Source organism: Falco biarmicus, chromosome 9, assembly GCF_023638135.1.
Source record: "Falco biarmicus isolate bFalBia1 chromosome 9, bFalBia1.pri, whole genome shotgun sequence".
In the NCBI taxonomy this organism is placed as follows: domain Eukaryota; kingdom Metazoa; phylum Chordata; class Aves; order Falconiformes; family Falconidae; genus Falco; species Falco biarmicus.
In genome coordinates, this window is record NC_079296.1 from 40512828 (window position 1) to 40539912 (window position 27085).

Consider the following 27085-nt stretch of genomic DNA (forward strand, 5'->3'; position numbering starts at 1 on the left):
CCAGAGGAGGATGCTAGGAAATGTGCAGAAACTTCATAAGAGGGTTTTTCTAGTACAATAGGTTTCTCATTGGATACTCCAGGATCCTGCCTGTTGAGAAAATGTCAAGAAAATATACAACTCAGTTACTTAATGAAAAGCTCTGGATCTCTAATAATTATTAGCAGCAATGTGAATGTCAGTAGTAGTAAGTGATGGCTGTCCTGCCACAATTGCACAAACCCAGTAACCTATATGGTGGTGTAAGTGTGCAGTGAACAGTGCAGTAATGTGATGTTGTTTAGTGAACCACAGGACATTGTCAGACAGTATTGGTTTTAGAATTCTTAAGATGGATACATTTATACTTTAAAGGTCATCTATACCAGTTTGTAGTGTTCTGCACTGAATTGAGTTTGTAGTTTAAAAACCTATTTGACAGAGTAATTCTGTTGTAGAGCTTTATGTGACTTCAGGAAATGAGGAAGGGTCTTGGAGAGTGGCAGTCAGCAGAAACACTTTTATAGTAGTAGGGATTTGGAATTGATCTCGAGGTGTTAATGTTAATTACCTGTTATTGAGCTTTTAGACATTCAGCTCTGCTCCAGTCTGGTATGTGCCTGCACAATCACAGCAACAGAGCTTACTGCATAATGACCTGAGGTGTTACACTTTTAACCTTCACTGAAACCAGTTAGTCAGTCCTTGGCTGACCTGACAAAATTAGTAAATTATACTAACTTACTTAATCCATTTGCCAATGGTGATTTGCCGCTGCCTTTGTTGGGGGGGGGAAAGACAAACAAATACCCCCACCCCACCCCCAAACAACAACAAAGAAAATCAGGGAGAGAGAGTGTTCTGTTTGTTGTAGTCTTCTAATGGTGTAGTGAAAACCTGTCGACTTCAGGTTTTTGTGCCATTTTTTGGTTGAATGATATTCTCAGAACTGTGGAAAGGTTTATGATAAGCTCTGAAAACTCCTGATGATGACAGAGAGCTTTAAATTGCTTAGCAGGCTGGATGGTCAGATTCCATGTCAAAAACAGTGAACTGTCTCGTTGGATGAGGTGGCTATGTATGGCTTTCCTCTCCAGCAGGAGTATCTGTAAGCTCTCTATTTGCTATAAGGAAATAAGGATGTGTGTATTTACAGTTGTTTCGTGGGTAAAGTTCGGTGCTTCTAGGAAGCAGCAGACATGTGGTTTCACCTTTCTGCAAATGTGCAGCAAGGCTTGGTGCAAACCAAAATTACTGGATTTGCTGTGCACATGGAAAGCTTTCTTAGTACGTGATGTACATCTGATGCTTTCTGAAAAGCACAGTACCATTGTATATGTGCAGACCAGTGAGAGAGAATGCACCCAGTAGGGCTTCTCTTAAAGCCTGATGCTTATTTTGCATGGCTAGAAAGCATACTGCCCTGCATTGCCAGCTCTGGTGTGGGGCAGCAGAAGATGCATACTGATATTGTGTTTAGGATTTATTTTGGTAAAGGTAATTTCCCCCCTAACACTCCTCTTTTTTTTTTTTTTCTTTTTTTTTCCTGCAATTCTTTTTTTGCAGAGATAAAAATTTTCTTTTGTGTATTACATGGGTAACTTCCCCTTGCTCACCAGAAACCAAACTCATTCCTTCTCTTGTTCCTTCATAACACCTTTGGCTCTGTGTGTATCTTTCTCTGCTTGCTGTCAGCATCGAAGCATCTGTTACTATCTTTGCTGCTTAACTGCTTCCTGTAAGTTATGCTCCACGTACTCAGGCCATTTTTGGGAGTGGAGGAAGGAAGCTACTTTAATTTCCTGCATATTTGCTGGAAGCAATCACCCATTCTATCACTCTTTTCCAGCAATCACTGTATGGTGTTATTTTGTCATGTGTCACTAATTCAGGTCAAGCAGGACGACTACAAAGATGTATATCCATTCCTGCATAAGTACAGGAACATAGCCTGAGTACCACCTCGCAATTATTAGTTGTTTTATTTTGAACATTCTAGTATTTTTTTCTGCAAGACCTTTAGCTTTCTGTGAATAACTTACCGCTTTTGAAAGATCAAAGAGAAAAATGTGCATTACTATCATCACCCTTGGCGTTAGAATTATGTGGATCTTAAGAAAAAAATAATAGAAAGATAAAGTTGAATTTGACCACTCTGGCTTACAAGTCTTCGCTTCACTGTTTCTCCCTCTGATGATATTTTACAACTTGTTCATCCAGTATGTAGTATGTACTACAAACTCATTCCATTTTCAGTCATGCTAAAAAAAATATATGTAATATATATGTATCTCCACTTCTATGCCTCCTTGCAAGGCTCTGAGTTGTGTTTTCCAGTACATGCTACCAATACTCCCTCCCTTCTGTTTGTTAACAAAATGTTATAAATCACATGGCATACTTTTATTACTTTTATATACTTATTATGGGATGTTGCGCAGTGGACTTCTCTGTATGATGGCAGTGCCAGACTCATCTCAAAACAAATAATCCTGGAGCTGGGAGAGAGATCCTAAGAAAAAGCAGAAGAAACATGAATCCTGGAGCTTCTGGTGGGTGGTGTTAGTAATTCCAGTGGTAGTTTCAAGATGTAAAAAGGTCTTGTATAAACTTGTATAACCTTTGGCTTTTATAATGTGTCAGGAACAGAGGAAATTGTACAAGGTTTTTGTATGAAATGTCTTTTTTCTTTTCTCCCACCTATATCAGTTAATTTAACAAAAGATAATATCTTCTTGGTTTATTGTTAGAGCTTGGAGTTACATAATGGGTCTGAAGTTAGTATTGTTGGGAAATGAATGAAAAGTGTAGGGGAAAGAATAATTCATTCATTGAATAAGTGAAAACAGCAGAAACAGAACTGAATGATAAGTCATTGTCACTTCCACACTTATGTAGAATTTTAGCACTAACGAAATCCTGAGCAAGTATATAGAAATTTGGTTTAAATACATACCTATGTGTGAAAAGGTGTGCCATTTAACACTATCCAGTGTTTTCAATCATGCTAGAGTTAATCAGAAGATATCTGTCCACATTCAGACGTTTAGAGAGTGTGCCTTCCCATGACAGCCTAGCACACACTCGCGCATAAAAAGATGGTAGTAGAAAGTACAAACAGCCAGTAGATGGCATTGAGGCCCCACGGCTGCAGAAACCTTAGCTCTTAAAAACCTGCATGCAGTTGGAGTTGTAGCATCGTGTGGCCTGACTGTATTTTTACACTTTGGACACTCGCATATTTAGATGTGTATCTTGTTTAAACAAGCATATTTAAAGTGTTTTACCAAGTAGTTCAGAGAGGACATAATTTTATTTCTAAAAAAACTGTTGAATAACATCAGGCCATTATACAGAATTGGGAAGTTCCCTTTGGGTAGTGACAGATCTTGTATGTGTTTGAGTGTGGGGTTTTTTGTTCCTACTTTAAAATGGTATGCTTTTTATACTGGCTATAGTTTTACAGAACATGTTGTCTAAAAAGTAATGAAGTTGCTGCTTTGCTTTAAAACATATGTTTCTGAAGGCTATTCCATGTATAATCAAGTGCTTTGCTGAAGTGCATAACTACACTCAGGTTGTAGCTTTGTGTTGCCTCCTGTGCTTTTCTTTGCATGCATTTAAACAAGGACATTTGTAAGTCAATGCCTTTTATCCAAAATACATCCCTAAGAGGCTTTTAATGTCCTAATGGATAGATATGCGTTGAATGAAACATTGGAAAGACCAAAGCTAATCTACTTCTGCCAAACATGCAGAGTCTTTCTTTCCATCTTCTGAGAAATTCAGTTTCTAAGTATGTGTTGCTCTTGCATTACTGTCTTGGTCTAAGATGCTTTCTTCATTGCAGCTAAAGATATACATCTTTCCTCTCTTTTTGGTTTGTTTTTGTGGCTTTGTGTGTGTGTGTGTGGGGGGTTTTGGTCTGATGGTTTTTTTTTTGTGTGATACAGGTTGTGTTTAAGTAGGGGCAGTACTTGCTCTTCGTTCTGTCTGCAGTGTGTTAGGTATGGTTCCCTTAGCTTGCCTTTCTCTGTTAACTGATGCTGCCTTTCAGTGTTTAATCAGTTTAACAGGTTCAAGTACTGTCATTCAAGTTTATGACTGGTCCCTGAAGTAAGATGGCTATTCGATACCTGTTGTGTGGTGGTGGTGGGGGAAGTAAGGGTAAAATTTATTAGATTAACTGAGTAGGGGAATTTTACAAAATGTGCAGAAAGGTGTTAATTTTTTCACAGGAAAACACAAAATAAGTAACAGGGTGTGAAGTATTAAGATTTAAGTCTCTAATAGCCCAAACCAACTGGGGCAAATCTTAATGTGTATTTCTTAAACGGGACTCCCCACAGCTTCCAGGGGATGAAGCCTTTTTAATTATTAGAATTGTTCAGTTATGTGGAAAGGAATTACTCAGACACTCTCATTTGGTATATTTGGGAAAAGGTATCTTCCTAATTTTCTTATTTTGCCTTGTTTTCCTGACTATGATCCTCAGCAGTACTGCCATTCCTTCTTGTATAAGACAGATCCTTGTATTTTTCAGAGTAATGCAGGAAATTCTACAGATTGCTGTCCCACACTAGCTGCATTGTGCACACACATTCCACATATGTAGGACTGCTCTTCTGTGTATTCTTCATGTACATGACCCAAGTGGATTTTCAAGTGAGTTCCTAATGTTCTTCATATGCAAGAACTGAAATGAACAGTATGTGGTGATGTGTGGTTTGCGTATGTTGTGCCATGCAATGGGAGAAGAGGGTCAAAATGTTCCTGATGGAGGTGGTGCCATTTAGTAGGGAGTGTGTGCAAAAGTGTTCTTGATCAGAGACCCTGCACAAGATGCTCCAGTTTTGGTAGCAACCAGGAGGTAATAGTGTTCTTTGCTTCTCAGTTGGAAGGTAGAGAGACTAGTCAGACTCTTAGAGGGAATAAGAATTGTTTAATTTTTCTCTATATACAGCATAGCTACTAACTATTACTTGGCATTTATTATTGTGAAGAGATAGAAAATGTAAATATGCAACTAGGTCTCCAACTCCAGACATGCAGAAATTATTGGCTTCCTTTAGGACAACTGTGTCTGTTGATAAAATGTTCTGACTTAACCACTTACTGCCTATCCTGGTATGGTAGACCATTAGTGTGAACAAAGACATTCTAGGCTTCAAATTAAGGAACCAGAAGAAGATGAGGAATCTACTGTATGGAGCACTCATTGGGTAAGGTTTGTTCTTGCTTGTTGGTCTTGTAATTTTGTGTGCAGAGCTGTCTATCCTGCTAAACCTTCTCAGGCTAATGAGTGCTTTCAAGAATAATGGTCTTCCTAGGTTAAGTAAAGAGGTTTGTTGGTGTTGTGGATTTTCCCAGGATTTCTCTTATTTCTGCTGGAGGGGAGCTGTTGCTTTTAGCAGCCATGGCACAGTGCATTTAAAAAACACCACCACCAAAACCCTGAAAGCCCCCCCGCCCCCCAATATTTATTTCTTTAGTTCGCTAGCAAATGATATAAATCATTCTAGTGAAGAAGTCTCTCTTTTTTTTTTTTTTCAAGTAGTAACTGACATTGCTGACCCCAGACCAATTAAATACCATATTTTAATTTGTAGGAGATAATGTTGAACTATCTATCATGTCCCCTCATGTAATATAAAGCGGTCCTAAAGAAAGAGGAGTGCAAGGGAACAAAAGTGACAAATATCAGCTTGAAAACAAAGAAACCCAAACCAAAATATTAATAGAAAAACAGGGATTGGAATAAAACTATAATATCTGCCACGTGTACTGTTGTGTAATTTTGAAATCTAATGCAAATGCATTTTTCCGATCTTGATAGTCAGTTCCTGTTAAAACTAATCTTTAAGTGCTGACAGGCTGACAGAAGGAAGGCTGGATCATATATTGGGCACTGTAATATTTAGTGGAATTAAAATAGTTAAAAACTAACTGGGTTAAGTCCTCTGCAACCAGGTTAAATTCAAGAAGGCATATTTTGCACTGGGTAGCACTGTGTGTGATCACAAAAATAATGCAACCTCTGCTCCTCTGTGGAAAACTTCGTTGCCTGAAGGCCCACCATGGGTTGTGTTTGTTGCAATTTGTTAATCTGCAATGTATTAAAAAACTTAAAAGAGCAGTTTGCCTTTTTTTTTGGTTTGCAACTTCATCTATATTAATTAAAACTTATGAAAAAACCCCCCATTCATTTAACTTGATAAATTTTTTTGTTCTGTGATACAATTTTGAGGAAATAGGTCCTAAACTCAATACCAGGGCCATGGCCTGCATTTTGTGTTGCTATTTCATCCAACACCTTTTCCTCAAGTCTTTCCAAACATGCCAATTAATGTTTCTGCAATTCACTGACAACACAATGTAATCATAGCCAGCGCTTACATTAACCTGATAATTCTGAATGTGATTATGTTGATTTAATATTATGTGTTAGTATGTGTCTTTTCAGTCCATTGTGCCCACAGCCAGTCATGTTTGGAAGCTCTTCTGGTATTTGCCAGATGTTATTCTCATGTTGTATGTTGTGTGGCTACCAAGATGTATCTATTCTGTAACGCTTTGGCCACAAATGAAGAAAGTCTTTGCAGCTTACCTGTTTTTGACATTCCTGCAGTAAACTGGAGAATTACTTATGTTTGGGTTACAGCTGTGAGAGAATTCTGTCAGGGAATGCAGACCTCTTTTTGTACCCTGTCTTGCGGAGTTCATAAGGGTGTGTACTTGTGGTTCCTTCTGGCCTCTACAAGGTGGAAGTGGATTAGAAGATGGGTGACCAAAACTGGTCTTTCTGACCTAATCAGATGCATAACTTCTGTCGCTTTTGTAGGCTAGAGGGGATTTGCTGAAAGGCCAGTGGTTTGGGGTTTTTACTGTTGGGATAGCATCAGTTGTTGCAGTCACTCAAAAGCAGTGAGAATCTGGCACCCGAGAAGATCCACTACCGTAAGACTTGTGAAATACCTTACACAAAGCCCGTTGCTTTATCCCTTAGTACCGACCTCAGCGCTCTGTCATTTGGGGAATGCAAAAATCAGTCTGTTTACACCTGGAGGATGGCTAATAAGTACATATCGTAGACCATGTTTTGGATGCTTTTGCTGTGGATGTTGAGGGAGATAGGAAAATAATTTTTTTAATCAAATGCTCACCTAATTTTTATATTTTCAAGGAGGAGCTCATGCAAGGAGGCCTAGACTATAAAAGGCAATAAGACATGAGGAAAAATCTTAGATAGTTACCTTTGCTTCCCCCCACTGTTGGTGTGAGCTGACTCCTGGCACACAATTTGCTATCTTTTATTATATCACATATAATGCTTCTGGGACAAGCAGCACTGGCTTTGAAGCTGGTACCCCTTCCTTCTTTAAATAACAAGTGGCTGCTGGCAGGGTACCTGAAAATGTCTTAGATTTTCATAATTTGTGTAAGATATCTGAAGTTTTCTGAAATTAATCTTTAGAGAAAGTATTTAAAAAAAAAAAATGCACCAGATGTCACTACCAGATAATTTATCACTTATAATATCAACATTTTGGTCTGATATGTAATTGCAACAGTAGATATTTTTTTTAATAACAAATAAATGAAAAACACTGCTCGTGCACTGAGTTGCTGAAATATTCCTATAAAGTAACAAAGCTCTCTTGTGAGCCTTTTCTGAAATACCGAAGTAATGCTTTCTGTCCTTGCAACGTGATTTACGTTAGTTGCCATATGGAGAACAGAGACATGCTCAATACAGTTTTCTGCACTGGGCAAGAATAGCACCTTTTTGGTGGCTGTAGAATATACCAAGCATTATGTATAGATAACTGGTACATCACAGACTGATGATAGTGTTTATGTGCAAGATGATGTAAATTTTGGGTGTGTTGACTATAGATATTTTTTGGGTTTTTGTGGCATTGAACTTCAACTGTGGCATTGCCTTGAAATAAGATTTTCCATTTATACTGCAGCCATTTATTTTTTTTTTTTCCCCTTTGCAATTTTGCCGCATATGTAATATTTTGCAGAGTTCCAAAAACCATCAAATCTCACACAGGAAATGTACAAATATATTTATAGGTTTTGTTATAAATGATACATGAAATATTTGATCTCCAGACAGCTCATCTTTAGCTTCACATTGCCATGGGCACTCATTAGTATTCCAGGGAGGTCTGGTTGTCATGGCAAAGTGTGTAGCTGTACTGTGTTCCCATGGCAACCTCTACCATTATGTACCTTCCACAGATCTGCTAGCAAATCTGTTTGGGTAAATCCAAGATGATCTTATGGTAGCATGAAAGTTTAAATAACATTACCATCCTATCCCTATGTGATTAGCATTACATGCATGTTTGGTGTGTTAAGGTGGACGATGGGGTCAATATAATGCAGAGCAGTTTTAAACTTCAGGAAAATTGTTATCAAAAAGCAGCATCAGGGGCTAGCTCAGCTGCTAAAGGGGTGAAAACAAATTTGTGGTGTTGAAGCTGTTTTTCACATGTTCTTGTGTGTGTCTGGATTTGAAACTAAAAGGTTTCTGAGCTTGCGGCTCCTGCCTTGAATGACCTTCAGCAATAACAACCTTTCTGTGCATGTCTACGTGCATGTGAGAGAGTTTTGGTCTTTGAACCTGTGTGGGTTTTTTTTGGTGGTTTTTGTTTGGGCTCTTCTGTTTTGGTTGGTTGGTTGGTTTTTTTAGGAAGAAAAGGCAAATTACCTTCTGGCACACAGCTTGCTGTGGTGTGCTTAGGAAGCAAGGTATTATTGCCAGTGTGGAACAGCACTGTAGATGGCTATCTTTGGATCAGTAAAATTTTCTACCATTTGCTGGAGATACTTACATGTCAGAGACATCTAGAAATGTGGTAGATGGCTATCTTTGGATCAGTAAAATTTTCTACCATTTGCTGGAGATACTTACATGTCAGAGACATCTAGAAATGTGGTAGAGAAATTAACATCTGTCAGCTCCTTTATAATGACAGGCTGTTTGCGTGTCTTAAATTTTGTTCTCCATTTGTACATTTCTAGTTTATGTAATGTATCTAGTCAAGGTGCTGATGAAAAGCTGGGCTGTGTGTTTGGTTTTTTTTTTTAAACTCCCTAACAGATGTGGAATGTTATGCATTCAGAAGTGGGATATGCCTACGTAGCCTGTTTAGACAGATCAGCTTGATTAGCCCCTGTACAGGTGCCCATCTAGTGTCTGTGTTCAGTCACAGAAGTGAACTAGAAAAATATGTAATTGGATGGAATGTAGAAATCTGTCCAATTTAAAAAAAAAACACGCAAATATGAAAAAATAATACAGTATTCCCATGAAGTAGTGACTTGACACATCTGGGAGAATTTCGTTCTGCTTAGCCATAAAGCATAAGGCTTTCTGCAGCCCTAGAGGGTATCTTAATTCTGTCATGGTTCTGATTGCTTCTTTGCTGTGGTTAGCAGATAAAAACAGTGACTTAAAACAAACAAAACTCTTAATTTGAATCAAATTATTTAAAGACTTGAGCATTAGAAATCATTTTATCAGCTCATATCCTTGTTCTTTAGCTTTACGTTGATAAAGTGGGTTTGCACAGATCCTTTGGCCTCTTTCCCAACTGTGTTTAGAATTTCAGATATTTCTTGGGGGCCTCTTTCTGTAAGCTGCTTGACTTTTCAAATGTCTGTGCTGGAAAATATTTTTTTTATACCCTTGCTTAGAGAACACCACAAACTTAAATGTGAATTGATAACCAAAAAACAGAGTTATGTTTTCAAGCAACACAGTCTTTCAACATACTGGAAGCTGACAGCCAGGAAAGCTAATGCTTTTTCTTTTCTACATTTCTTCAAATTAGGTTTGCTTTCAAACTAAGTCAGGCTGCATGGCCTGAATCATAGCATTTTCAGAAGTACTGGTATCTCACAGTACTCTTAACCTTGAAAAAGAGCGACATGCTTTGAAGCACTTGGTTAAAAAAGGTAGCATGCTGTGTGAGGGGAAAATAATGTACTTTATAAATTTGTTAATGCATTTTAAAAATATCTTTTTACTTCAGCATTGGTTCAGTTTTGTTTTGCAGCAGCTTAAGAATCTCTTTCAGTAAGCTACCACTAGCTTTGTTTAATAATTGTAATTTGTATGTAGGTGTAACAACACTTAAACATGTGCCTCCTTTGAATCTATGAGTGTAAAGATGGGCATCTGCATTGACCAGGACAGGCTTTCTTTTTCTCCTGGTTAACACTGATTCTTAATGGAATCCGTTCTTATTCTAGGTAAAATTTTTGTAATAAAAGGAAAAGAATTTTTTTGTAACACTGATTTTAAAAAAAGTAAAGGCAGGAAGCACTGTATGATTAATCCACATAGTGAAGAGCTAATATGAGCAGACATTTAAGCAGCTTTTTTATATAAATCTATAACTGAGCAGTAAAAAGTGATGGGAAGCTCATTTTTATATATCTTCTTTTCTGTCTATCACTTTTCTTTCCCAGTGACTGGCAAACTAGTTTAGACAAATCAAGAATAACTGATGACAGTCTGGAAACAGAAACTCTTAAAGGAATGTAGACTGTGGAATAAATTGCCAGAATTGCACTGGGGTTGTAGGAATTTTCAGCAGGTAACGCTGTTACTCTACCTCTGTACATTGCCAATGTTGGGTGTGGGGGTGCTTCTATTTGTTTCTTTCTACCCTTTGTATTTAGTCCCAGTTAGATAAAGAAGAGGGAGGATACAGGAGGAGATAAGACTTCTCGGTCATCCTCATAGAAACATAAAAATCCTGAGAGCCACTTGACTGTAGCCTGTAGTTTTGGTGTTTGTAGTTTGGAAGATGAAAACCTGCTCAAGCAACATAGCTTTCTTGAAGAGAGTTTCAGGAAGTTTCTTTGTTTTCTTTCAGAAATACAATACCAGGGGCACATTCAGGCTCTACCTGAGGAGGGCCTTTCCCTGGAGCACTGGTATTAATGTACGAATGAAAGGGAGAGTCCGAAATATCTGATACAATGTAAGAATGCTTGCGCTTCAATAGGCATTCTTGTGCCCTTAACCTAATTTTTGCAAGTATAGCAGATGCTTGACTATTTGGAAATTTAGTCTGTGATCTTGTACTTAGAAATGTAACAGTTGCATAACTGAATAACCCAAGCTATTGCCTAGTAACTTTAAATTGTGAGTTTTGTTTTTCTTGTCAACTGGAACAGTATATTGAAAGGAAAAATTAGTCTTGAAATAACTTTAGTCTGTAGGTGGTTCATAAGCAATTGATTTGAAGTGGCTGTGTGGAGTATGAACAGTTCTTATAGAATAATCCCATTCTCTACCAGGAAGAATATAGCCCTTATGCGTTCACATGAAAAGTTAAATATAAATTACAGGACTTAAACGTTTTTGAATAGCCTATCAATATCACTTTAGTTGTCATTGCAGATAACTATTCTTTCTTTGTAGCGCTCAGCCGTGATGGTACCAATGTATGCAGAGTAAACCTGTTATGTGAATGCTTTTTATGCACGCTTTATCCGCTTCCAGTATTGCCAATTATCCGATTACTAAATGTATTAATGATGAAATTTCTTCATCAGTTAAATATTCATATAAGCATAGTGACTGTTGGTAGAATAATAAATGAGATCAGTAACTCTCTATAGCCCATTTGGGCACAGTAGAGTACAAAACATCTGTCCAGGTTGCTGTTGAAGGCAGGAAAATGACATGGTTGCCACTTCTGTGATTCGAACTTGAAAGCCTGTTTCGGTAAGTCATGTATGTAGCTAAGTTATATGTGATCAGGACACTATCCAGATCTTTGGCAGAAGTGCTCGACATTCAGTTGTCTTGTTTGTTTGCCAAGCCATCTTCTGTTTTTTATTTTGGATTTTCTGGATTACTTTTTTCTTTCCCGAAGCAATGAATGGACCATGGGTTTTATTCCTTTCATATCTAGATGCAGAGGTTTCTGTTGATGAACGTACACTGTTAATTGCCTGAAATTACATGTAGTCTGTTAATTTTGAGAGCTCCTTTAATATAAACATCAGGGGTTTGTGCACACGCAGAGGGGAAAGACTTTGGTAAAATAAATCTTATGCAATGATACCCATGGAACTTTGTGTTTGGCACAATTTTTGCTGTCCTAATATTGATGATACTCTCATACAAGTGTGTTTTAAGTAGGAGTTAATTTTTCTTTTCTGAAAAATAGTTCAAGTAAATTGTGTGACATGAGATGACTTTGATTTATTTTTGCCATTCTATATGCTATAAGTTATTAGCTTTTAAAAAAGAGTGAGTATGAATCTAATATCTGGAATACTTATTAGGAGCTCAACTGATTAGATATTAATTAGCATGTTAGTAGATTGCAATGAAATGTTAAACTGGGTGCTGAGCCTCCTTACAGGTCTTTTAACTTGCCAAACATGTAGCTTGTCTAATCCCATACAGCACTTCTGTACAAATTATTACCTCCAAGGAAGGCAGCAGATTGAATCTTGAAATAAATTTTCTTTAGTTGAGCAATTAAATCCAAGCTAATAGTGTGTTCCATTGTTGTTGATATACTGGAGCTGTAATGAATTAAAAGGAGGAAAGGAAAAAGGTACAGAGTTTAAAACAAACCAGCCCAGACAACTTAAACCATATAACAGGCTAGAAACGCAAGCTTATAGTATGTTAAATAAGGAGTATCATATGCATGTAGTATTACTTTGGTACTAGGAGAAGTTACTGTTTGTCTTCATAACATTTTTGAGACAATTCTTTTTGTTAGTAAAGTGCTAATTAAGATGTCATTTCACCAATAGTCTTTAAGTACTAATCATGTTTAAAAACTTGCTACAATGCAAGTTAGATGTCAACAACTGTAAGTACTGGCTAGTATATGGGTGTCTCTAGCTGGCACTTCAGATGGTTTGGGTAGTCTCCCAGGCGCCCACTCCTGAGATGGCAAAACATTTTTCCTGAATGTGTGACCTGAACAAACCAAGTTCTGTTTAAGTCCTTGCTGGGATGAGATTAAAAATGTGGCATGCACTGGAGAGAAGAAAAAAAAAAAAAAAAAAAAAAGAATTCCAAAGACTTGGACTTCAGGCTCTGTCTTGTACTCTGCTTATATAGAGGAACAGAAGTGGCATAGAAGAAAGGATCGAGGCTCTGTCATCAATTAGCATGCATTTATCTAAATAGAATTCAGAAAATGGGTGACTCATCTTCATAACTTTGATATGTATCTCTGGCAGCAGTGGTGTGCTCAACAGCGGTGGTTGAGTGAAAATACTCTACATTCTGCTGTTGTAGCAATAGTTGCAGACTTGCATACATGTGGCAGAAGAGCAATGCTTTGAAGCTAGTCTTCAGAATGCTGCCTGTGCTAAAGGCAGCCTTAATAGGATTGGCATCTCTGACTTCAGTCAGGGGTGGCTGCTGTAAGTGCCTTTCCAACACTATTTTTAACCCTTTGTTAAGGTGGAGCATGGACACAGACATATACTGGAAGTGATTATGATCTTACTGGAGTCCTGCTTTAAAGCAGTGCTAGACTGCATTGTGGAAGTGTCTCTACATCTGTGAAAGAGTATGATCATGAGGGTGGTTTTTTTTTGTTGCTGACAGAACCCTGAAAACTGAGCAAGGATGTGACTTCTGTCTGGTAGCCAACCACAGCATATGCTTTCTTGGTCCTGGAGCTATGCTAGCATTGCTCCTTTGAACTATTTAGGCAAGCTTGGGGGTTTACTGCTTTGGCAGGTAGCTGGGTCAAAGCCAGCACTGATCTGCTTACCTGCACTGCAGCCCTCTTGAAAGCAGTGAGGGTGCAGCAGCATGTGGCACAGGTAACCAGAGCAGACACAAACTGTATAAGCATACTAGTGCCACTGGGAGATGCACATCTTGAGCGGCACAGCTCAAAAAAGGTAATGCTTTTTGCTGTTTCTGCGTAGTCTTTAAATGTATTTTTTGCTGAAGAATGCTCTGAATAAAAGGCAGTTTTAAAATGGGAAGGACAATGTATGGAAATGTGTCCAGCTATTGGACTTGAGGTAGTGGATGTGACCTGCATAAATTAGATATTGTGCAGTGCCTTTATTCTCTAATAAGTAGGAACCTAGAAATAGAAATATGAATGTTGCCCCTTCTTGCCACTTGTGGAGAATTCTCCTTTAGTGTAAGAGTTGGATAGTAATGAAAGGAGGTTGTTCCCTTTGGGAACTGAGTCCTTTATTCAAAAAAGTAGTTCAGCAATTGAACTGAAGAAGAATATCCGTTAACTACCAGTAATAGCACTTGTATCCCCTTTGCTGGATTCTAGCTGCTAAATGGCAAGACCTTAAAATGCTACTAAAGCCTGTCTTGAAATGGGACTAGGTACATCATTTACATTTTTAAAACACGTCAGTTCTGAGTGATAAAGATCTCAGAATTCATACATCAGCTGAAGGTGCTGCTACCAATTTACAGGGAAAACAGTACTATCTTCTGTAGACTATGCAAATTTCCCAGAAAGAACAGCTAATATATCAGTACCTGTTTTCTGTGTTTTGGTTAACTGTTAAAGTGTGTAACAGGACTAACCTGAGCCCCTGAGAATCCCATGTGATTTCAGCAAAACAAATGTGGTGTGTGAGAGGGAATATGTGGCTGGAGGATGTGTTCCTGAGAAAAGGCGCTCAGGAATGTAGAAGCATCTCCCAGCAATGGTACCTATTAGCTTTTATTATTTCTGAAATGCAGAAGTGATGTCAAACAATTGTCTAAAACTTTTACTCCAGCCTGAAACTTCTGGAATTCTATCAACAACACAGATAAATAATTTGTTTAATTTGAATCGCTATTGAAAGTGATGAATATTTTTCTTGTCTGTGTCTTAAAAAGGTGAAGCTTCAGAAGGCTGTTATCAAATTGGTCTTTGAATATTGGGCTGACAAAGCTTATATGTGTGGCTATGTGTATTGCTGTGTTTTGTTCAAACTATAAAATTACCCTTAGTGTTATACTCTCTTTCTCCTTCTGGCTCATGAGACCTATTGGGTGGAGTCCGTACACTTTAGCTCTGTCTTGGAGAGTGCAGAAGGCAAGTTTCTACCTCTCTGTGGGAGACTGAGTGGACCTCTAATGTTGGTGAAAATGTTTCTATCTGTATATCACTAACTATACTTACTAGTCACCACTTTGGCTGCCCTGTAATAATGCCCTTTTTGCTGCTGTTGGTATCCTGTGATTCTCTTTGGCAACTCAATAGACCAAGGTATTTTGTTGCATAACCAGTCTTTTGTATTGACTGCCTGAGGTATTGCCAAGGCGGGTTTTGTTGAAGAGTGTATGGGAGTATGGTAAGTCCCCAAACTTGTCCCCGAGATCTTCAGTTAACTTTTTTTCATTGATATTCCTGTTTAACTGGTAGTGGCTGGCATGTATGACAGTTGTAGTGACTTTTCCAGGTAATAGGAAACATCTGATAGTTCTAATCCATTCTCACCATGGAGCAAATGTCAGTGTAGACCTTGTTTGTGATACCTGACCTGGAGCCAAATTCTCTAAGGCTAGAAAGTGATTAAATTTCTTTCCTCGGAAGTGCTAGTTACAGTACCTGAAAACGTAGCCTAACATCTTCACCGACGTCTCTTATTCTAGACTTACAGGTGCCCTGCCATAAGTATCAATCTAAAATCAGTACTGCACAAATAACATCCCCAGCAGTGTGTACATCTGTATGCACCCAGAAACACTTCATTTAGACACACGCACATATGTGTATTAGAGCGCTACTTAATAGAATAATCATGGGTATAAACTTGTACTGTGATGCTTTTCCTTAACTATCTGCTGCCAAGTATTTCTGCAGAGGCCAGGATGCTGTACATCTGTATTCTGTCAAACTCTGCCTGTGTATGAGACGACACACAAGGAGCTGTGGAAAGAACTGAGTGGTGTTGTACTGTCATTTACAGAAACTTCAATGTAGTCTGAAAGTAAATGGATGAGAAAATGAATCAAGAGCAAGATGAGTCCAGCCTATTAAAAATTCTGTCATTCAGAGGGCTCCTTGTACCTTACAAGTACTTCTGTCTTTATGGAAAGTACAGATATATTCTTCTTCTCCCCTCACCACAAATCTACCACCTGAATCCCTCAACTTCTGATTTGTCAGAAAAGATTTTATAGAAGTCTGAATGTGATAGTGCTGGGGAACCTTGATTATGAAGTTCAAGAGTCATTGTCAAAGTAACACTTTTTTTGTAATGCAAGTTCTGGGGAATGTGGAGAACTGACATTCCTGTGGAGTGTAAGAAACATGATGAAGAGCTAAGTACCGAGGTATTCTTGTCCTTTTGGCTGCTGCAGACACACAGTGACAATTTGTTGCTCTGATACCAATGCTCCAAGTTTTGACTTGCTTGGTTTTGTTGAGCCACAAGTCTTCAGTAACCTGGATCTTGTCTAGGGATACAAACAGGCCTACTATAAGCATTTTACTACTTTATGTATTTCACTGTGCAGCCTCTTGTTATCTTCTTTTACTAGGCCATTATCATAATTCTTTACTGGATTCCTTTACCTATATGCCAAGTATGAAGAAAAGCTCCAGCTCTCACATCAGTGAGATGTTTGTGCTAACTAGCTAGTTGTTATATATTCCATAAGTGCTGTGGGTGAGTTTCTCCTCCCTCTGTACTTTCTCTTTACAATACCATAGGCATTATGGTATCACACACAGATTACAGAAAGTTGCACAGACTACAGAAAATACCAAGTACTGGACTATTGTCTAGCTGTCCTGAATTTTCTCATGCTTTCCATCATGCAGATTGCAAAGGTATTACCTTTCCAGTCTTTTGTAGTGTTTCTTCCAGTTCCATGGATATCAGTAGAGAATTTAGTGTTTTCAGTTGGTCTGTAATTTGTTCTCAAATCTGATGTGCTCCTTAGTTTACAAAAAACTTTAATAACTGCAGAAGCAACATATGTGAGTGACATGAACAGTATTGTAGTAAGCAGCCAGCTACACTAGCATGTTAATTCATCACTCAGTATGGGAGAGCGACAGTTTAGCATATGGCAAATCATCTTCAGATGCTGGTTTGTTATTTCAGATATGTTTAGGACTATTTAGTTCTTTCATTTGGGAAGTAGATTGGGTTTGTAAAGCAATTTCTTCTTGAGGTTTTGACCATTCTTTGGTGGCATTCAGATCTCAAAGTTAGAGCTATGACTGAATTCAAGTTGCTCCTTCTCTGTTGTAGGACAATGGAAAAATAGGAACATGAATTATTCACTAGGGGTTGTAAAGACCTCTTCAGGTACATTAAGGATGGATTGTTGAGTGGTCTGTGTAATATTTTGTATAACTTATGATTTAGAACTAGAACAGTATTTACGGAGGTAGAACCTATTGTTTGTTTAGAGTTATAGGCAATTACTGAACTGGAACGTGGTTTGACTTTATGGTGAGAAAATTTAATGAACAGTTTAACGGTGCTATGTGCTGTTTATATTTTTACTGATTATTAGTGAAGTGTTTTGCATTCAAGTTAAATCTGGGAATAAGAACCTGAGAGTTAGAATGTGAAAATATTTTCTTTTTCATTACTGGGGTTATTGGACAGAATATGCTTATTTGGGAAAGGAAATACTCTGAACTACTTAGTTTTTTATATGATATACTGAGAATTAGCTGAGCTTTATAAGGATGCTGTTAACAATTCATTTTGGATTCCCACTGTCTTAAAAAAAAGTTGTTACGTTCCTCCTGTGATAAAAAAAAAAGCAAGTTTATGCATCTCCTGAGCTTAGTTTCTCAAAGGGATTTTAAGTACTTTGTAATAAGAACAGTACAAAATGAGCAGTTCTAGGCAGTAGAAAATGAACAGTTCTCTTTCAGTGGGACTGTTTCTATAATAAAGGTGGTGATTTTGCTTGGTTGATTCTCAGTCTGGGCAGTCAGTGACAGTACAAGCATATAGGCATTCTAACTAAATTTTGTGCTGTATGTTTTATTCCCAGAGAAAGCAGAGATGTGGCTGCAACTTAAAGTTCAACTAAATGTTTTGTAACGGTTATGAAAATTAAGCACCTCAAAGTGAGCAACTGTTCTGTGGGAAGACATAAATGCTATTTAAAAAACCCAACAAAACAAAATCCCCAAACCACCAAAAAATAAAAAAACCATAACCAAACAACTTCTGAAATCAAAACCACTTTGCTTTTCATGCAAACAGCTGAGCTGATCAAATACATCTCTTTAAATTTCAAATAGATTTAAGAGCTAGTAGATCAATGTTCTTTACTGGAGTAATGTTGGCATTAATTCTTACTTTTTCTTGTATTTTGAGCCAGAGAGTTGAGACAGATGGACTTCCATAAAAAGCCAGTGTTTCATTACATTGGCAGGTTTGACTTCCTGCTTTTTCACCTGAAGAACTGAACAGTTGGATAGTCCTAACTGTGTAGAGATCCAAGAAAGATTTGGTGGACTTGTCATAACTCCATGAAATCTGCTTGGCCTCTTTCCCAACCCCTGCCAAGCAGCCATTGTTTATGTAATCACGTCTTTGACTACTTTGCTTGTTGAAAAGTATTTGGTCAAGCAGTGTGAGTGGCACCTCAAATGCAAAACCACCAAGACTCTTAAAATTAAAGTGTGCTGAAGAACATGATCTGTCTCTGATCTCATTATTTTCCAAGTAGATTAAGAGTAATAGCTCTACTGTTTTTATATTTCCTCCCCATAGGCTTCATCTTGGAGTTTCTTTGCCTGTCTGTAGGTTCTGGCAGAACTGGAGGGATGTCATACTCTATTTAGTGCTTTGCAGGCTTTTCTTTGCTGTTTCCTTCTGCCTACTGTCTCAATACTTCACAACCTTTAGTTTAAATCTTTTTTTTCCTTTGAGGGATGTAATCTTTTGCCCTATGACAACACATGGATCTACGTAGAAAAAACTACAAACATATTTCTAGGACACACAGATTTTTTTTATTTTATGTAAGAGCCTGGGTTGAAAACAACTGGTATGTTTAATATCCTCATGAGGTAGTGAGAATTGTCATTCTACGGGATGTGAAACACTTAATGTGACATCAGTCAATTGTGGGATGTGAAACACATGTGTTGACATCAGTCAACTGTAATGTGTAACGTGACCTCTTACTTCTGACGCTCCACATTGTATTTTCTGTAAGGTGTAGTGTGTGTATTCCCAGAATCTTTGCTACAAAGTGACAATGGTCTTTGGATTGCTCTTACTAATGTTATCTTTTCATTATAAACATTGTTTTTTATACTACTGTGGAGATTGTTTTGCCTACCAGTTTTAATTCTTTTCAATTTAATTTCTTTTATTTTCAGGTGTACCAGAAATTCTGTCTTCAAGGAAGCCCTAGAAAGGTAAAACCTTAAAAATCCCACTGCTGTTCATTCCCTGGGTTTACATGCCAGTGCTTTTGGTTTTGTCCTCAACATACTGCAATAATACTGAGCTTACCACTGGAAAAAACCAGAATGATATACCATAAAAATCTTTGGGACTGTCTGATGTTTTTGAGCACTTGTTGGGAATGTGTATCTACAGTCTTACATTTTTTTGTTTTTGCTGCTCTGGAGCCTCTCCTGTCTCTGTAAGCATCTGGGGTGCCATTATGTGTGGCTTTAGTGTTCAACATCATAGATGTTGCTTTGTTTATGTGAGCAAATAAAAAATAACTCTTCCTATGAAATCATATGAAAGGTGTTATCGTTTAAGATAGCTAGCTTATACATCTTTGATGTGACAAGAACTTCCTGACTGAAGACCACGTGCTACAGAATTTGCTTATTGTTGACAAATAAAAATCTTCTGTCAGACATTCAAGCTGTGTCCACTTTTGAAAGCAGTATCTTTCAATGTCCTTTGTTAGAAAATACCAGATATGCAGACCTTAGTGTTCAGCTATGCCCTTATCAGCTAAATGTTCAAATATTTATCACCTCAATAAGAAATTAAGATATGCTGTATTCGTGTGCTTGTATTAGCAGTGTATGATGCTGGCATATGAATTGTCATCTCCTTTCCCTCTGAAATACCACCTGAAACCTGCACAAGAAAATTGTAGTCTTCAATGTTACAAATCTGTATACAGCTTCCTCCTAATTGCTTTGGGTTTAGTCCAGTAATGCTCTGGTGTACACCTTTATCTCTTATGTCAGGTTAGAACAAGGTGAACAAAATAACCAGATTCCAGGAAGTTTTGGACAGGAATGTGTTTGCTGCTACTTTCATTTTCTTTTCCTCATCTGTTTTTTTTCCTCTTATCTGCGTAACGTTTATCTGAAATGTAGTCATTGGCAAATTACAAAACAAGATGTTGCACAGAGAATAATTTACTTTGAGTTAAGCTTCTCTGGCTTTGTCCTGCAACTGGATGGAATTTGTTCCTCCTGGTTGTTACTAGCTTCTATTGAAGCAAACGTAAGCACTGGGGATGCTGGAGCCAGGCATTTAAAGACCTGTGGTATCATCTAATCAAATGGTTACACTGCCTGCACATCTCAGTTTTGTCTTTATTTCCCTAAGGTCTGGAAGTTCAACTTTTTTGGATATAAAGAGTTGCTTAAAAGAACAAATGCCTTTTTATTGTTTGCTTATCATATATTTCTCTTTTTTTTCAATAAAAGTGTTTTTCAGAACTGTCTCCCATCTCAGTTTTAGATTTTCTGGACCTTGTGACATATTTAAAGTATCTAACAATGCAAAAAGGTTAAATGGACAAGTCTCACTCAATTTTTCCATGCTAGTCTTTTGGTTTGTGTTTTAAATACTCCCATGGTTTAATCCCAGCCAGCAACTAAGTACCATTGAGCTGCTCACTGAGCCACTAACCCTATTGTTGGGATGGGGAGGAGAACTGGAAAAAAGTAAAACCTGTGAGCTGAGGTAAGAACAGTTTAATAATTGAAATAAAGTAAAATATAATAATAAATAATAGTAGTAGTAATAATAATGGAAAAAGAGAGGGAGGAATAAACCCAAGACAGACAAGTGATGCACAATACAATTGCTCACTGCCTGCTGACCTATGCCCAGCCTGTCCCTGAGCAGTGATCGGTGGCTCCCAGCCAGCTCCCCCCAGTTTCTATACTGACCATGATGTTCCATGGTATGGAATATCCCTCTGGCTAGTTCAGGTCAGCTGTCCTGGCTCTGCTCCCTCCTGGCTTCTGGTGCACCTCCTCATTGACAGAGCATGGGAAGCTGAAAAGTCCTTGATTTAGAGTAAGCATTACTTAGTGACAACTAAAACAAAACAACAGTGTGTTATCAACATTATTCTCGTACTAAATCCAAAACACAGCACTGTACCAGCACTAGGAAGAAAATTAACTCTATTCCAGCCAAAACATGGACAAATACCAAGGTTTAGAAGTGCCCCAAAGTTTGCTGTTGCAAGCCTTCAAAGCTACTGTGATTCGGTTAAGAAGGACAGAAACGGGTCCTGAAACCGGCGTGATCTTGGTAGAAAACCCCCAGTTTTAATCATACTTCTAAATCATCCAGGTGGCTGAACTAAGCTCTCACATTTACATTGTGACCAGTGACTGAGGATGTGAACTGGTACAAAAGTCCCTTGGCAGCACTTTAAAGTTTTAAACTTTACACTTAAGACACTTCTAAATATTTTAGAACTTTAAAAGTGTAATAAATTCAAGGCAGAAAATCTACACTGGACTGGGGAACAATAAGATGGTATGGAAGTAAATGGCTAAAGGTAGACTACTTGTCCATAATCCCTTTTCCATGTTCAAATCTGGACATTCTCAGATGCCCTCTGCTGAGCTTAACATGTTTAACAGAAGAAGCATGGCTATTGTTTTTAATCTTCTTGGGCCTGAAAGACCCTTTGAGTGCTCTGGTAATCCATTGCCCACAAGAAAGGAGGTAAGAAAGAGGAAAGTCTTATTCTTATTGCCAAGGCCAGTTGTCCAATTGCCTGATCCTATAGAACAAAGTGTTTGAATTAAGGAAACTGAATTTAGCTGTTAACACTTCAGCAGGTTCAAAGCTATGTATTGAAGTTGCACTGCTGTTTCCCTGTCGTGTTGTGCAACCTGAAACTGAACCCTGCATTGCCCATGGTGAGGGGGAGAAGGAAGGAACAGCAGGATTTTCCGGGAAATGGCAGGAAACGTTCCTGCTTAGCAGGCAGTTATCTTACCCTTTCTGCTTATCCCCTCTTAGCATTGAACAATGGCAACAACTAACTAGTAACTACTTGTAATAGGAATTGCCAAGCTATACTGGTGAATGATGACCATTTTCCTTTAACTTTTCTACTCCACACTCTGTTGCCATGCATGAGGCCAGTGTGTTTTTGGTGCATCCTGAGCTCTGTCGTAATGGGCAGTTCCTATTTTTGTTCCCTTAAAGGCTTAGTGTAATGCATACCTAGATGAAATTACACCAGAGTGTGAGTTATTGTACATCTTAATAGCTGAGGCAAATACATTTTCCTTTAAATTTCACCAACAACAGCTTACACCAACAAACTAATTTTATTTTTTTTGTCAAAGGAAAATGGAATATATACCCGCTATAAATGATGAAGCTTAAAAATATGAGGAATACAAGAAATCGTGAAAAGAGCTAAAACCACGTTATTTCTTTGTTTTTAAACTGATAGTCCTTGTCTGAAAAGGTAATTGCTTTCTTTTCTGCTTGACATTAAGGATGTTCTTTTTATTGTTGTTCAGAAGGTTATTTCTTATAGCTTTAACTTATTGTGACTCAATCCAAATACCAACATTCTACTTATTTCAGGAGCTTTGAAGAAGCTGATGTTTGAGATGAAAGCTTTTTTCATTACTTAAATTACATATTTGTGTGGGATGAGAATCAGATGGCAGCATTTTAGAAATCTAGTTCACCACTTCAGTCTTTTGTGCCAGTTATCTGTCTGGTCAGGACTTTGATATAAAGGCTTGGAAATTGGAGTTGGCATCTGTAAGGCTGTTTGTTTAAAGCTAAATTGAGTTAATAGAAACAGCCATAAGTAAGGACTGGAAAAGAATCCCCAAACTCTGAGGCTGAGAGTCTCTCAGTTGGAAAACAATGGCACAACACTTGGGCAGTAATGCACATCGTAGGTACAAAGTTGCTGGAGGATAAATGGTCCTTACAGAGATAATATTGAACAATTAAGTACTGTTAACTGCATTTGTTATATGCTGTTTGATCCCGGTATATGCAATGCCAGATCCTGAAATTTGGGCAGTGCAAACTTTTTTTTTAACTGTGTACCTCTCAGATGATGTTGGAGTAATTGAGGATACTGTTGATCAATCTGTGCAGGAATTTGTGGCACAAAATAATAAATAATCCCCAAACAAAATTATTTTCAGGACAATATGTTGATTTTGAAAATGTCATAGTCGGCTCTATTGTTTTTATCTTATCGTGTCTTACAGCTAGGATCTGTGCCTGGGAAACAGTTGGTCCCTCCTCCAAAATCTCATCTCCAATGAGAATTAGCTTTTATTGTCAACTAGAGGGGAAAAAACCCATAAAAATCTGTGTGTCAGGTTTGATTCTTCAGCTGATATGTTAAACTGCTCTTAGTAGTGTGCACTTCATATTGACTTTTTAGCTGTGTTCATGTTTACCCTTGATGTGCGTCAAGATACACATCAGAAGTCTTCTGAGCTCCTCTATGAAGATAAAAATGATGCTACTGCATAGCAAATGGATGAGTGTCAAATGAACTCTGTCTTGTTTTCTACCCTTTTTGTGCTTACGCTTATCAGAGATCCTGGGAGGTTATTTTTAAGACAGGGTGCTCACATGTTTCTATACTTAAAAGCTACAACCAAGACTTTCAGTTGCAAAATAAGCCTTCATTTTATAAAGTGTAAAGTTATACACAGAGCACTGCAGTCAGAAGACAAAGGTGTACTGACTGCTAGATAGTAGAAGCAACGTGAAAGATTTTGATTTAAGCATTTGAGCCTCATTTGATGTAAAAAGGAAAATTTACATAAATGTTTTACAAAATTATGTGTAAATCAGATGTGTGAGTATTAGGACAGGTGAAGTAATTTAGATGCGGTATGCTAGGTGGTAGAGAAGAAGAATGTGTTCTTTTTTAAAAAAACATAGCATAATTGGGACTTCCTATTTAAGCTTTGTCTGCTGCGTAAATGTGAAAACTCATAACCATGGTGGGGGGAAGTAAGCTTTTTTTCTTCTTCTGGAGTACAAGCCAGTCAGCTAGTACAACTATTTTTGGCAGTTGAATATTGCTTTAGCTCAGAATCTACAGTATGCTTTTCCTTTTAGAACATTTTCATAAATGCATAAATCACAATAATGGTTCTTAGGAAGACAGGTCGTTCTTTCAAGTTGTAGTTGGTTCTCTTTTGTCTTACTCCATGCAAACAGACAAGAAAATAGCAAATAGAAACAAAAGTTACAAAGCCTCTTGATAATTAAGTACCACAGAAATGGTAGTAGTGGTTATCAATAACACTGGCAGTCACTAAAATTCTACCTATTTAAGTCCTCCTGATATCAGTCACTTATGTGTTTTGGGGTTTTTTACTTATTAACTTTTTTTAGGTTAACTGGTTTCTATGGGTTGTTATACTTTATGTATTCCTGTAAGAATATATTTTTTTCTCAGTAGAAAACAAAAAAAAAAAAAACATTAACAAAGAGTTTTGGGTTTAGTTGTAAATGTTTTCTGCCTTTCTTTCAAACAAATCAGTTTTGAATTTTTCTCCTCTAATTACAAGAAAAGTTTTTATTTCTTAATGCAGTAATTTTATATGCAATGTGCTGAGAAGGAGGTTTAGGTTCCAATATTATATTTTCCTGGCTTCCAAAGTAGCAGGCCAAAATGATGCCTCTGCAGAAGATGGCAAGGCTTCTGGGCTTATCTCCAAACTCCCATTATACGATCGCTTTGTTGTATCTGGACAGCACCTGTTGAGGCGGGGCAATAAATGAAACCTCACTTCAAGCATTAGCTGCTCACAGAAACAATCAGCTGAAGACAAAGAAAACTCCTGCACGCAAGCAACCCTTCTCTTTAGCAACATCAAGACATTACCCAAAAGATGGAGTGAAGGAAACTAGTGAAGTATGCCTGAAGTTTTTGGGGTGCTAGTCACTTTGAAGCAGTCTGCTTAAGAAATGCTGATGGCTTTGTGCTTCTTGTATATAGAAACTACCCTATTTTCAAACATCCTGCCAGTAGCAGAACTGCCAGACTTCCTTGGAGCAGGAGGCAGGGTAGTCTTCTGCCAAAGCAGAGAGAAGAAGCTGTTGAGATGGGAGGTGTAATGTTCATTGCAAATTTTTCAGCCAGGTCAGAATTGTGAAAGGATTTCATCCCTTCTTTCTGTCCCTTGAGATAAAGGTGACGGAGTAAGATTGCTAGTAATCTGAAGAGTATGAGAAACCGAAGGAGAATGGCCCAGAGGGGTTTAGTAGAGGATGAATCGAAAGCATTGGTGCCTGTGAAGGGGAAATGCAAACTGTAGCTGCTCAGCCATGGTAATTTATGACCAAGGAGGGAACTGGCTGGAAGCAGGAATGCCAGAGACAGAGGGGCTCCCTGTACAGGAGCGGCATTTCTGAATTTCTGAATATGAAAAGCTGAAAAATGGATAATGGGGAGAAGTCGAGACAAAATCATGAGTGTTCCATGGTACGATGGATGAACGCTACAGAACTGCCATAAGCACTGATCCCAGGGGCTGGTGTGCATGCAAAGGCAAAGTCAGATGTGTGACCAAGGTGGCACATGGAGGGAGCTGATGTGTATATGGAAAGCATGTGGAAGAGACAGATGAAAATGGAGTGGTTCGTGTCAAAATTCCTGGCCAGTATGAGGTTTCAGTGGCTGTGCTGGGAGACGAAACATTGCACATGCAAATTGGGAAGAGGCAGGTGAAGTGCTGGAAGAGAGAATGGCAAATAACACTAATTCAAAGGGAAAATAGAGGAAGGAGTGAGCTGGAGGAAGAGCAAAAGGAAAAGGTGATAAAGTTACTTTTAAATTGCTTTTGCAAAGAATAGAATGCTTACTGTGTAACAGTAGAAAAATGAGGTATGCCAACTCTTACTCCTTATGCATATAGTATAACTGGGTAAGTGTAATAAAGTGAAAGATGGGATTGTACTTCAAGTAATTCCTTTGTCTGTGTTCAGCCTGATAGAAATAATCAATCAGCTGAAAAGCTGTTACAGGAAGTGAACAATGCTGTCCTTTCAGTCATGAAAAATATTGACAACTTGAAACAGTGTTTGCTAGCTAATTGCAGCTTAAAAACTGAATTTTTATGTTAATTGGAGCTATTTCAGTGCTTAAAGTGTTCGTAGTACTTCAGACTTTTCCCTAAACACATGTTAATAATAGAGATGTCTCTATGAAGCATTTATTACATGCCCTGAAGTTTAATAATGAGATGGGGCTAATCAGCTCACTTGATCAGCCATTAAAACTTCCAAAATGGGCTTCTTAAGTATAACGTTTCTACCTAATGGTCATTTGGACTTGCATGTTATGGTAATGAAAGTTAAACTGCTTTTCTGGCTATCAAAAGTCTATAAATAGGAGCAGAAATTAGCTCTGAAGAAGGGCACATGCAGACGGTGAAATGTGAACCCTATTAATGCAGCATATGGAAAGTTGTTCCTGCTAATGCCTCCTGTTATCAGAAGGAGTACTGCCATTATTGTTGAAGACTCCTGTGGTCCTCCTTGCAGCAAGAAGGTGCTGTAAGTGCTGCAGTATAAATAGTGTGGAAATGGCACGTGGATAATGTGTAAGGATTTGTCCTGAGAAAAAGCCAGAGGGCGTGACCGCTGAGCTGGAAGGATCCTTTGAGCAGGAATGCTAGTTCATGCGGCCCAGCAAAATATCAAGAAAGTGGGTTTATTTTTCTTTCTGGTAATGATCTGTTGGAGTTATCTTGAGGGCTTAACTAGTGAGCTAAGTGAAAAGTAATACTAAAAAAGATTATCTTAAGGTCAAAGTCCAAACTTCCAGTGCTCTCTTGCTGTTGATTCTCCTGCTTAGAATAGGAACATACATTTAAACCAAACCTCTTGCTGAAATTTTCATTTGACACGTCTA

The 27085-nt window shown here is 38.0% G+C and overlaps 1 protein-coding gene across 1 annotated transcript in view; it reads left to right on the forward strand.

The window, feature by feature from the left end:
• Positions 1 to 27085, forward strand: part of ANK3 (ankyrin 3) — a 374228-nt gene that overhangs the window by 26413 nt on the left and 320730 nt on the right. The window contains exon 2 of the mRNA XM_056352830.1: positions 19323 to 19361. Coding sequence (XP_056208805.1) covers positions 19323 to 19361 — 39 coding nt within the window. The remainder of the gene's footprint in view (positions 1 to 19322; positions 19362 to 27085) is intronic.